The 14,251-nt window shown below is 42.1% G+C and overlaps 1 protein-coding gene across 1 annotated transcript in view; it reads left to right on the plus strand.

Annotated features, from left to right (window-relative positions):
- The window catches only part of LOC124026016 (vesicle-associated membrane protein-associated protein B-like), a 49,898-nt gene that overhangs the window by 11,637 nt on the left and 24,010 nt on the right, over window positions 1-14,251 (plus strand). Inside the window, exons 2-3 of the mRNA XM_046339214.1 lie at window positions 1,155-1,307; window positions 13,464-13,567. Of these exons, the coding sequence (XP_046195170.1) occupies window positions 1,155-1,307; window positions 13,464-13,567 (257 nt within the window). The remainder of the gene's footprint in view (window positions 1-1,154; window positions 1,308-13,463; window positions 13,568-14,251) is intronic.

The following is a 14,251-nucleotide window of genomic DNA, read 5'->3' on the forward strand; positions in this document are numbered from 1 at the left end:
CCCAGGTGATATGGAATGTGATAGCCTTGTGATTGGAACCCCAGGTGATATGGAATGTGATAGCCTTGTGATTGGAACCCCAGGTGATATGGAATGTGATAGCCTTGTGATTGGAACCCCAGGTGATATGGAATGTGATAGCCTTGTGATTGGAACCCCAGGTGATATGGAATGTGATAGCCTTGTGATTGGAACCCCAGGTGATATGGAATGTGATAGCCTTGTGATTGGAACCCCAGGTGATATGGAATGTGATAGCCTTGTGATTGGAACCCCAGGTGATATGGAATGTGATAGCCTTGTGATTGGAACCCCAGGTGATATAGAATGTGATAGCCTTGTGATTGGAACCCCAGGTGATATAGAATGTGATAGCCTTGTGATTGGAACCCCAGGTGATATAGAATGTGATAGCCTTGTGATTGGAACCCCAGGTGATATGGAATGTGAAAGTCTGGTGATTGGAACCCCAGGGGGTATGGAATGTGATAGTCTGGTGATTGGAATCCCAGGTGATATGGAATGTGATAGCCTTGTGATTGGAACCCCAGGGGGTATGGAATGTGAAAGTCTGGTGATTGGAATCCCAGGTGTCTGTAACCTGCCTGGCGGTCTTCAGCATAGGTTTTAAAAGTAGACTAGCTGATTTGTCCGTCTCTCATTGTCTCAAAGCAAGTAGATGTGAATCATGACCCCTTTGGGCAAATCCAGATTTGTATTGTGTTGTTGTTCATTTCTTTAATCAGGAAGTTGCCCAACTGTGTACAATGATGTCATTATTGAATCTACCTTTTTTAAAGGGCCAATCGGCAATTGAAACAATAACAAAGTCCATCCCTTCCTCTGGTAAACAGCTTATATTTTGGGTTCTGATGACAGTGTATCTATGCTCATGAGGCATTAATTAATATGTTATTTTCTTCAAGAATCAATGGGTACATCATTAATTTAAGTCCAAACATTTGTGTAGCAACTGCAGATTGTCCCTTTTAGGCCCACGTCTGTAAAGCCTGTTGTCTGTGAAGTCGCCTATTGTCAGTCTAAATCCCAGTATATATTTAGGTTTGATTAAAAAATAATAATAATAATAAAAAGATGGAGGCTCCAGCTTCTCTAACCCTTTTCCTTTTTGGGACCTTGTTCTCCCTCTACAGGTCCCTTCTCGGATGTGGTCAACACCACCCTAAAGCTCGCCAACCCTACAGACAGGAATGTGTGCTTCAAAGTCAAGACGACAGCCCCGCGCCGTTACTGCGTCCGGCCAAACAGCGGCGTCCTCGACGCCGGCACCTCAATCAACGTCTCAGGTAGGCCTAAGTATCATATTGTGTATCTCATCGCAAAATTCCAGAAACTTTCCCAACGTTCCCAGGTTTTTCAGAAATCCTTGTTGAAGGAATTGAGTGTGGATTGCAGTCTCTCCTTCTCCGTAGACTGTTTTCAATGTAAGGAAACAAATATGCACCTTAGAGACTGCTGCCCCATGAGCACTGGTCACTTTAATAATGTTTACAGTGTATTTGGAATCTATTCATTCCCCTCTTTCCACATTTTGTTACGTTACAGCCTTATTCTAAAATGTATTAAATAAAACATTTTCCTCAATCTACACACCATACCCCATAATGACAAAGTGAAAACAGGTTTTGCAAATGTATTTTAAAAAATTAAACTGATACCTTATTTATATAAGTATTCAGACCCTTTGCGATGAGACTTGAAATGTAGCTGTTTCCATTTATCATCCTTGAGATATTTCTACAATTTGATTGGACTCCACATGTGGTAAATTCAATTGATTGCACATGATTTGAAAAGGCACACACTTGTCTATATAAGGTTCCACAGTTGAAAGTGCATGTCAGAGCAAAAACCATGAGGTCGAAGGAATTGTCCGTAGAGCTCCAAGACAGGATTGTGTCGAGGCACAGATCTGGGTAAGGGTAACAAAACATTTCAGCAGCATTGAAGGTCCCGACGAACACAGTGGCCTTCATCATTCTTAAATGGAAGAAGTTTGGATCCACCAAGACTCTTCCTAAAGCTCCCCGCCCAGTAAAACTGAGCAATTGGGGAAGAAGGGACTTGACCAAGAACCAGGTGGTCACTCTGACAGCTCCAGCATTCCTCTGTGGAGAGAACCTTCCAGGAGGACAACCACCTCTGCAGCACTCCATCAATCGGGCCTTAATGGTAGAGTGGCCAGACGGAAGCCACTGCTCAGTAAAACGCACATGACAGCCCGCTGCCAAAAGGCACCTAAAGGACTGACCATGAGAAACAGGATTCTTTGGTCTGATGAAACCAAGATTGAACTCTTTGGCCTGAATGCCAAGCGTCACATCTGGAAGAAACAGGGCACCGTCCCTACAGTGAAGCAGGGTGGTGGCAGCATCATGCTGTGGGAATGTTTTTCAGTGGCAGGGACTGGGAGACTAGTCAGGATCAAGGGAAAGATGAACGGAGCAAAGTACAGAGAGATCCTTGTTGAAAACCTGCTCCAGAGCCCTCAAGACATCAGACTGGGGTGAAGGTTCACCTTCCAACAGGACAACGATCCTAAGTACACAGTCAAGACAATGCAGGAGTGGCTTCGGGACAAGTTTCTGAATGTCCTTGAGTGCCCCAGCCAGAGCCCAGACTTGAACCTGATCAAACATCTCTGGAGAGACCTGAAAATAGCTATGCAGCAACGCTCCCCATCCAACCTGACCGAGCTTGAGAAGATCTGCAGAGGAGAATGGGAGAAGTTCCCCAAATACAGGCATGCCAAGCTTGTAGCGTCATACCCAAGAAGACTTGAGGCTATAATCGCTGCTTCAACAAAGTACTGAGTAACATGCTGACCAGACACATCACGTGTGTGACTCAAAATAAATATAGAGAAATCCATGTAATTAAATTATTGCACCCACACTGCTCGCGCGCGCCAACGAGCATCTGCGTTGCCAAGGGCTAAAATAGAACTCCTTTGTATTTCTGACGCAGATCGCGTTGCAAGTCCTGCTTCTCCCATCTCCTCATTGGTTTATAGAAGCAGGTACCCACGCGCCATCTCCTCATAGGTTATACCAATGTTGGTGATGGAAAGATGAAATGTTTTGCCGGTTGTCGTGGTAATACTATGAAAGTGTAGATGCCAATCACCATAGAAGTTCAAAGATTAAAAAGCCTGGAAGAGGAGAGATGACTTGAAACGATTCGGTTGGCCATTTTATGCATGGATTAATTGTCAGTGTAGAGGACCTTGTGCATTTCAGGTAAAATAACAACTCAATGTTTATATCCCAGGACTAATTAGCTAGCCACAGCAAGCTAGCTAAATAGTACAAATTAGCTAGAAAGTGAAAGCTAACAAGCTAAATAGCATTACATATTTAATGCTTTACGACCTGTCCCCAAATTAATGTCATTGGTTCAGAGTTTGTTTTGATATTTTAACCTGCGTGATCGCGTTTGGTGTAGGGGGACAAAATAAATGTATGCACGATAGCACACAGATGGCGCAAGTGTGCAGCCGGTTTGGGTTCCGTGTAAAGGGTCTGAATACTTATGTAAATGTGATATTCCACTTTATTTACTTTTTTTTGCAAAACATTTAAAAAATCTGTTTTTGCTTTGTCATTATGGGGTATTATGTGTAGATTGATGATGAAAATAAACTATATAGTCCATTTTAGAATAAGGCTGTAATGTAACAAAATATGGAAAAAGTCCAGGGGTCTGAATACTTTCCGAATGTTCATATAGTTTTACACACTTCATATGTATAGTCAAGGCCAAATGTTTTGAGAATGACAAAAATATAAATTTTCAAAGTCTGCTGCCTCCGTTTATATGATGGCAATTTGCATATACTCCAGAATGTTATGTTATGTTATGTTCTGATTGTTTGGGGCATCCGGAAAAAAGCTTGTCCGGAGAAGAAAGGTGAGCGCTACCATCAGTCCTGTGTCATGCCAACAGTAAAGCATCCTGAGACCATTCATGTGTGGGGTTGCTTCTCAACCAAGTGAGTGGGCTCTCTCACCTTTTCCAGCATGATGGAGCACCTTGCCATAAGATGAAAAATGATAACTAAGTGGCTCGGGGAACAAAACATCGATATTTTGGGCCAGGAAACTCCCCAGACCTTAATCCCGTTGAGAACTTGTGGTCAATCCTCAAGAGGCGGGTGGACAAACAAAAACCCACAATTTCTGACAAACTCCAAGCATTGATTATGCAAGAATGGAATGCCATCAGTCAGGATGAGGCCCAGAAGTTGACAGCATGCCAGGGTGGATTGCAGAGGTCCTGAAAAAGAAGGGTTAACACGGCAAATATTGACTCTTTGCATCAACTTCATGCAATTGTCAATAAAATCCTTTGACACATATGAAATGCTTGTAATTATACTTCAGTATTCCATAGTAACATCTGACAAAAGTATCTAAAGACACTGAGGCAGCAGACTTTGTGCAAATTAATATTTGTGTCATTCTCAAAACCTTTGGCCACGACTGTATTCAAGTCCCGCATAATCCTATATAACTACTGCTGTACAAACCTTTTCTAGTCATATACTGTCTATACTCACCATCATATACACTGAACAAAAATATAAACGCAAGTAGCTACCCTTGCGCTGATGACATCTTTGAACACTCTTGGCATTCTCTCAACCAGCTTCACCTGGATAGCTTTTCCAACAGTCTTGACAGAGTAATTCCCACATATACTGAGCACTTGTTGGCTGCTTCTCCTTCACTCTGCGGTCCAACTCATCCCAAACCATCTCAATTGGGTTGAGGTCGGGTGATTGTGGAGGTCAGGTCATCTGATGTAGCACTTCTTCACTCTCCTTCTTGGTCAAATAGCCATTACACAGCCTGGAGATTGTTGGCTGGAGATTGTTGAAAAACAAATGAAAGTCCCAAACCAGATGGGATGGCGTATCGCTGCAGAATGATGTGGTAGCCATGCTGGTTATGTGTGCCTTTTAATTCTAAATAAATCACAGACAGTTTCACTAGCAAAGCACCATCACACCTCCTCCATGCTTCACGGTGGGAACTACACATGCAGAGATCATCCATTCACCTACTCTGCGTCTCACAAAGACACAGCGGTTGGAACCAAAAATCTCAAATTTGGACTCATCAGACCAAAGGACAGATTTCCACCAGTCTAATGTACATTGCTTGGGCCAAGAAACACGAGCAATATCTTTTTTAAATGTTTATTTATTTCACTTTTATTTAACCAGGTAGGTCAGTTGAGAACAAGTTCTCATTTACAACTGCACCTGGCCAAGATGAAGCAAAGCAGTGGGACACAACACAGTTACACATGGGATAAACAAACATACATTCAATAACACAATAGAAAAATCTATATACAGTGTGTGCAAATGTAGTAAGATCAGGGAGGTAAGGCAATAAATAGGCCATAGTGGCAAAATATTTACAGTTTAGCAATTAAACACTCGTCTGATAGATGTGCCGAAGATGAATGTGCAAGTGGAGATACTGGGGTGCAAAGGAGCAAAGAAATAACAATATGGGGATGAGATAGTTGGGTGGGCTATTTACAGATGGGCTGTGTACAGGTGCAATGATTGGTAAGCTGCTCTGACAGCTGATGCTAAAATTTAGTGAGGGACATATAAGACTCCAGCTTTAGTGGTTTTTGCCATTTGTTCCAGTCATCGGCAGGAAAGGCAGCCAAAGGAGGAGTTGGCTCAGTGGATGACCTATGACATATACCTGCTGGAGCGTGTGCTACGGGTGGGTGCTGCTATGGTGACCAGTGAGCTGAGATAAGGCGGAGCTTTACCTAGCAAAGATTTATAGATGACCTGGAGCCAGTGGGTTTGGCAACGAACATGAATTATTAATTGAGAGCATACAGGTCGCAGTGGTGGGTAGGAAATGGGGCTTTGGTGACAAAACGGATGGCACTGGGATAGACTACATCCAATTTGCTGAGTAGAGTGTTGGAGGCTATTTTGTAAATGACATCGCCGAAGTCAAGGATCGGTAGGATGGTCAGTTTTACGGGGGTATGTTTGACAGCATGAGTGAATGATGCTTTGTTGCGAAATAGGAAGCCGAGAATTAATTTCGGATTGGAGATGCTTAATGTGAGTCTGGAAGGAGAGTTTACAGTCTAGCCAGACACTTAGGTATTTGTAGTTGCCCACATATTCTAAGTAAGAACCGTCCAGAGTAGTGATGCTAGGCGGGCTGGTGCGGGCAGCGTTCGGTTGAAGAGCATGCATTTAGTTTTAATTGCATTTAAGAGCAGTTGGCGGCCACAGAAGAAGCTCGTTTGGAGGTTTGTTAATAACCTGTTACTCCTACCCCCTACTTTTCCAACATTCTCTTAAAAATCGCGCAACATTTCAGCGCCCTGCTACTCATGCCAGGAATATAGTATATGCATGTGATTAGTATGTGTGGATAGAAAACACTAAGACGTTTATAAAACTGGTTAAATCACGGCTTTGACTATAACAGAACGTGCGTTTCATCGAAAAGTGCAGGAAAATCTGATCACTGAAAATGGGAAAATATATCCATGCGCCACTTCAACCAATTGTTAAACGTGAACCACATTAAATGGGGCCGAGGTTGCAATACCTACAGCTTCCACACGGTGTCAACAGTCTTGTCATTTGCCTACGATTTGTTTCTTGGTCAAACAGACACAAGACAGCGCAGTTCTTCCGGTCTCTGACCGGATATTTTGGTTGAGATTTACCCGGACATTATTTCCAGACGTACAGCTATAGAATATACATCGCCTCGTGATCAATTTGATCGCTTATTAACATTTACTAATACCTAAAGTTGCATTACAAAAGTATTTTGAAGTGTTTTGTGAAAGTTTATCGTTGACTTTTTTAATTAAACAAATGACGTTACATTATAAAACGCTATTTTTTTCGTTGATCACACAGTCTTCGTAGATCGATATCTAGGCTATATATGGACCGATTTAATCAAAAAAAAGACTCAATAGTGATGTTTATGGGACATCTAGGAGTGCCAACAAAGAAGATGGTCAAAGGTAATGAATGTTTTATATTTTATTTGTGCGTTTTGTGTAGCGCCGACTATGCTAATTATTTTGTTTACGTCCCCTTCGGGTCTTTTGGGGTGTTACATGCTATCAGATAATAGCTTCTCATGCTTTTGCCGAAAAGCATTATACAAATCTGACTTGTTGCCTGGATTCACAACGAGTGTAGCTTTAATTCAATACCGTGCATGTGTATTTTAATGAACGTTTGAGTTTTAACGAGTGCTATTAGCATTTAGCGTAGCGCATTTGCATTTCCAGATGTCTAGATGGGACGCCTGCGTGTCAGGTAGGAGCAAGTTAACAGTGTCCAAAGAAGGGCCAGAATTATACAGAATTGTATCGTCTGCGTAGAGGTGGATTATAGAATCACCAGCAGCAAGAGCGACATCATTAATGTATACAGAGAAAGGAGTCGGACCGAAAATTGAACCCTGTGGCACCCCCAAAGACTGCCACAGGTCCGGACAACAGGCCCTCCAATTTGCCACACTGAACTCTGAGAAGTAGTTGGTGAACCAGTTGAGGCAGTCATTTGTGAGATACCAAGGCTGTTGAGTCTGCTGATAAGAATGGGGTGATTGACAGAGTCGAAAGCCTTGGCCAGGTTGATGAAGACGGCTGCACAGTATTGTCTTTTATCGATGGTAGTTATGATATCGTTTAGGACCTTGAGCGTGCCTGAGGTACACCCATGACCAGCTCGGAAACCAGATTGCATAGTGGAGAAGGTATGGTGGGATTCAAAATGGTCAGGGATCTGTTTGTTAACTTGGCTTTCAAAGACTTTAGAAAGGCAGGGTAGGATAGATATAGGTCTGTAACAGTTTGCGTCTGGAGTGTCTCCCCCATTGATGAGTGGGATGACTGCGGCAGCTTTCCAATCTTTAGGGATCTCAGACGATACGAAAGAGAGTTTGAACAGGCTAGTAATAGGGGTTGCAACAATTGTGGCGGATAATTTTAGAACGAGAGGGTCCAGATTGTCTAGCCCAGCTGATTTGTAGGGGTCCAGATTTTGCAGCTCTTTCAGAACATCAGCTATCTGGATTTGGGTGAAGGAGAAATGGGGGAAGCTTGGGCAAGTTGCTGTGGGGGGGGGGGGGGTGCAGAGCTGTTGACCAGGTAGGGCATGGCCATCCATAGAAAAATGCTTATTAAAATTCTCGATTATCGTAGATGTGACAGTGTTTCCTAGCCTCAGTGCAGTGGGCAGGTGGGAGGAGGTGCTCTTATTCTCCATGGACTTTAGTGTCCCAGAACCTTTTGGAGTTTGTGCTACAGGATGGTGTCCTTTAGCAAGGGATTGGGAAAGGGGGATATTAAAGTAAAGGTAGTGGTTTCTTTGTGGCAATTCGACCATGAAGGCCTGATTCACACAGTCTCCTGAACAGTTGATGTTGAGATGTGTCTGTTACTTGAACTCTTTGAAGCATTTATTTGGGCTGCAATTTCTGATGCTGGTAACTAATGAACTTCTCCTCTGCAGCAGAGGTAACTCTGGGGGTCTTCCTTTCCCGTGGCGGTCCTCATGAGAGCCAGTTTTATCACAGCGCTTGATGGTTTTTGTGGCTGCACTTGAAGAAACCTTCAAAGTTCTTGACATTTTTCAGACTGACTGACCTTCATGTCTTAAAGTAATGAAGGACTGTCGTTTCTTTGCTTATTTGAGCTGTTCTTGCCATAATATGGACTTGATCTTTTACCAAATAGGGCCATATTCTGTATACCACCCCTACCTTGTCACAACACAACTGATTGTCTCAAATGCATTAAGAAGGAAAGAAACAAGGCACACATGTTAATTGAAATGCATACCAGGTGACTACCTCATGAGGCTGGTTGAGAGAATGCAAAGAGTGTGCAAAGCTGTCATCAAAGCAAAGGGTGGCTACTTTGAAGAATCTCAATTATAAATATATTTTGATTTGTTTAACAATTTGTTTGGTTACTACATGATTCAATGTGTTATTTTCATCTATTTTTGATGTCTTCACTATTATTCTACAATGTAGAAAATAGTAAAATACAGAAAAACCCTTGAATGAGTAGGTGTGTCCAAACTTTTGACTGGTACTGTGTAACCCTTTTCAACAAAAGTCTGTCTAAGTAATGGAACTTCCTTACAGAATTGCATGCAAGTTATTCAAAAAATTGGGTTTGAATGTTGTCATAAGTGTGCTGGCGCATTCAAACAATATTAAAATGAAAGGTACTTGCCATTTTAACCATTGTCCATGTAACAGACCATTTACATTTTTGGGGCAAGTGGCCATGACCTTTGGGAAAGTAAAACATTAACTGGACTTGCCTGATGGGCAAGTGCCTTTAAGAGCTTAATGGCAACCCCTGCAGTAATATACATTCTCTTCACCACATCAAGCCCACTAATAACAGGCAGTTAACCCACTGTTCCTAGGACGTCATTGAAAATAAGAGTTTGTTCTTAACTGACTTGCCTAGTTAAGTAAAGGTTAAAAAATAAATAAACAGCTAGACAGTAGGAGAGCATAGGAAAACGACAGATAGAGAAATGCTTTTGGACAGATTGTGACAGCGAGGCAATATAACCCATTTTCAGACCAAAATTGTGACATCCCTGCACCTCTTAGAATCAAATCATTGGAGAAATAATGTGTACATGAGGTATTTATGTAAAGTAGTATTTTGTCAAATCAGTTGAGAAGTCCAGGCAGTTCTGCAGAATAGTATGCAGACCGTATGCTTTCTGTTGGCTTGAAATGGGGTTCTCTCTCTGCCCCCCTTGGACCAACAGCTGTGTTCTCACCCCGGGACTGCTCTTTGAGGGAGACAGGACCTGGCTAGTGTTTCCTGAGTCCACTAACGTGGCTATTTGCTGCCACCAGCTCCATTTTCACTGGCTGGATTCAGTTTCAGGCCACACTTCGAGTCACCAAGGGAATCTGTAGTGGGCGACAAAGAACCCCGGGTTCAGACAGCCACAGCCCTTCTCCTCCAACAGAAGATTTTCTCTCTAATTGTAAACAGATTAGCACAAAAGGCAATGTGGAAATTCACTTTGCCTAGACCGAAAGGGAATACTTTGCCAAAGTATATCTAAAATCCCTAATGTGTCATTTGCAGGCTCAGTTGGAGACACACACTGTGCTTTTAAAGCTTAGGTTAACCCCCACAAAACGTTATATGTTAAACGCACACCACAGAGATGCTCAACTTGATTGGTATTGTGCTGCTGTTTTATGATAAAATATTAGTGATTGGGGGATCGATACAGTTACATATTGTAACATGGTTTCAGCCCTTTTTATTTCCCAACTAATTTTTTGTTTTCTCATGTCTCTCTCGTGCCCCTCTGCAACAGACACATAGTGAGCAATATGTTTGTAACATCAAATCGCAATACAATCGCAGTATCGAATCGCAATACACATAGAATCGTGAGAATCGCAATACATATCGTATCGTGCTAATATCGTATCGTGAGGTCCCTGGCAATTCCCAGCCCTAGAAACTATAGAGCTCTCGAAAGCACCGAGAGGGGCCTTGTGTCAACAAATTGAAGGAGTTTTAAGCCCTCAAGTCATTTCAACATTCTATAGAAAAAGCTTAGGCAATTCCTTTCTTTTTGGCTGGCCAATGTTTTGCCATCTTTTTCCTCAGGACACATTATTGGTCCACATTATTGGTCCACATTATTGTTGTGAGAGATCCAATCTCCCGATCAAGATGTAGATCAGTATCTAGAGTGATGATGTTGCTTCATGAATCATCTCACTCCATTTGGATGGGAAATTACTTGAAGGAAGAAATATCCACAACTCTAATGCTCACCAGGGGTTCATTGAGATGGTGTGTCTCAAGAAACCACTAAGGAACATTACAGAGTTTTGGATATTTATTCTTGAACTGCATATGAATTATTGCTATACAGTACAAATGGTAATTCAATCAATTTCTTAACTCTTGAAAGCACACAATCCTTAGCTAAGCTAACAATATAATTTATGCACAAGACTTCTTCCACTTAGGGGACCCCTTTTTAGTTTAAGGGCACTTTCAGGGGCAAAAGTGCTATACAGTGGGGCAAAATGTGATTTTCTGGATTTTTTTTCCCTCATTTTGTCTGTCATAGTTGAAGTGTACCTATGATGAAAATTACAGGCCTCTCATCTTTTTAAGTGGGAGAACTTGCACAATTGGTGGCTGACTAAATACTTTTTTGCCCCACTGTATATACTAATCTCTGCTGGAATGCTGGAAGTAGCCTATAGGTCTAACCATACAATCCTATCACTATAGCTTTCAGAGTGCTTGGGGCCCTTTTTCTCTGTCAATCACTATAGCTTTCAGAGTGCTTGGGGCCCTTGTTCTCTCAGTCTCTCACTATAGCTTTCAGAGTGCTTGGGGCCCTTGTTCTCTCAGTCTCTCACTATAGCTTTCAGAGTGCTTGGGGCCCTTGTTCTCTCAGTCTCTCACTATAGCTTTCAGAGTGCTTGGGGCCCTTGTTCTCTCAGTCTCTCACTATAGCTTTCAGAGTGCTTGGGGCCCTTGTTCTCTCAGTCTCTCACTATAGCTTTCAGAGTGCTTGGGGCCCTTGTTCTCTCAGTCTCTCACTATAGCTTTCAGAGTGCTTGGGGCCCTTGTTCTCTCAGTTGTAGCTTGTGGTATTTAGCAGTAGTCATGGCCTCCCTCTGTCTTTCCTTTGTGAATGGATCCACTAGCAGACTTAGGTTGATATGGATAATAATTCCATAGTTTAGTCCCCATGGACCCAATCATTTAAGCACTCCCAACTCTCCCTCTTCTAATAGCTCTATTTAATCAACAACCAGTAAGGAAAAACAAGCAAATAATTTTCTGTTTTACTACAATTAACTTCTCTGAATATTAGGAACGTTATCCCCCATATGAAGGTGTCCATAATATATCACAGGATAAAAAGGAGCTGTCAGGACTGGTTTAGTTATGTCATTCAAAGCGTGTGAGTTTTGAAAAATATTTTTTGACAAATTTGGGGCTTATTTTAGGTTATTTAATGACCCTCCAAGAACGTACATGTTTTCCTTCCCTTTGGACCCAGGGTGGATGGCTGCGCAAATTGGGTCTGACTGCAACAGGATGTCAATCTGTTTCAGCCGTCTGTTTTTGGTTTGCAATATTGAACTTGCTTGATTGCCGTAATGGCATACAAGAACACTTGTGAAGTTTTTTGTACTCCGGAGAGAATTGGCATGTGCCATATACGAGAGCCGTCCTAGTTCGCCACATCTGAGAGCGCTAGCACTGGCTTTGAAATGAAGAGGTCATTTGTTTTGAATGAAAGTTAGCCATAGCTCCCCCAAAATCACTCCCACAGTCGGTATTGATGTTAAACGCGCAGCCCCTTTGAGTCCAAACGCGCTCCTCTTAAAACAGTAATGAATATGAGGAAAAAGATTACCCATCAATACCCATTTTATTCCCTGCCAGAGCAGTGGAGACGCCAACATAAGAAAGTGATCATTGTAAATCATTTGAACAGCTTGAAAATACCTTTTGGTCATTGGAATGACATCAAATAACACTTGATTGGATGATGTGAAGAGACGATGGGTAAAATCATTTTCAGACACACCTGTTTTTTATTAGGGCAATTTGTAATGTTAAAGTGAAAAACATTGAAGCTGTTCGAAAAATTGCCATCAGTGATGAGTTATGTAGATCCGTCAATGTTTTGCAGTCATGGTAACATGAATATATCACATCCCCAAATGGCACCCCATTCCCTTTATTATAGTGCACTACTTTTGACCAGAGCCTTTATGCCCTATAACAGGAATAGGGTACCACATCGTTTATCGTTTGAATACTTGTTAATAAATCTCCTTAAAATCAGAGTACTTCAACTGAAACACAGAATTAGGAGAATGTGCTGACAAAAGCATGCATTTTATTGAAGTTGAAGGTAGTTTCGTGAGTGATTGCTAACTAGCGTTAGCGCAATGAATGGGAGTTTGTGGAAGTCTGATCCCATGGACTACCAGCCATTACGCTAACGCAAGTTAGCAACTTCAATCAAACTGCACGCAGAGACATCCAATTAACAAAATCTCGCACTATCCCTATAACGCTCATTGACTTTGAACATCCACATTTTCAACAGTCATATTCTTTTCACCCACCAGACAACTTTGCTATTGTCTGGTAAGGGATCATATATAAGCACCACTCCGCTATAGAGACGCTCTGCTGTCCCAAAGCTCATAGACCTAGGGCAAACAATAGCAAAACATTTTGAAATGCAAAACGAAAATCAGGGTTTCTTAATGGACAGGTCCAGGCAGGCCCCTCCTCTTTCAGGTTTCTTCAGTTTTGTGCCTAAGGAACACAATTCTGTATGTATATTTATGTTTCTTTCTGCTGTGCCCTTCTCCCAGTGATGCTGCAGCCTTTCGACTACGACCCCAACGAGAAAAGCAAACACAAGTTCATGGTGCAGTCCATGCTGGCCCCACCCGAAATGACAGACATGGAGGGAGTGGTGAGTGTGTCCTGTCACCGTCCAGTCACTCACTCACTCACTCACTCACTCACTCACACACACTCACACACTCACACTCACTCACTCACTCACACACACACACACACACACACACACACACACACACACACACACACACACACACACACACACACACACACACACACACACACACACACACACACACACACACACACACACACACACGCATACGCATACTATAGAAGAAATTGCACCAATATGGAAATCTGGACCGTTAATTATAGCATAGATATTTTTACACATCTGCTGATATGACTAGTATATTGTACATACCTGACAATCATCTGCCAATACGAAGATGACGAATATATTGTGCTTACCTGAGTATTATCTGACAATACCAACATGACAGATATATTGTGCTTACCTGAGTATTATCTGACAATACCAACATGACAGATATATTGTGCTTACCTGAGTATTATCTGACAATACCAACATGACAGATATATTGTGCATTTCGAACAATGATTTGACAATACCAATATAACTGATATCCCCACGTCTCAAGTTGACCACCATCATTCCTGTTTCCAAGAACTGTTAAGGCTTCATGCCAAAATGACTACCACCCTGCAGCACTCACATCTGTAATCATGAAGTGCTTTGAAAGGCTGGTCATGGCACACATCAACTACATTA

Source organism: Oncorhynchus gorbuscha, linkage group LG03, assembly GCF_021184085.1.
Source record: "Oncorhynchus gorbuscha isolate QuinsamMale2020 ecotype Even-year linkage group LG03, OgorEven_v1.0, whole genome shotgun sequence".
Lineage (NCBI taxonomy): Eukaryota > Metazoa > Chordata > Actinopteri > Salmoniformes > Salmonidae > Oncorhynchus > Oncorhynchus gorbuscha.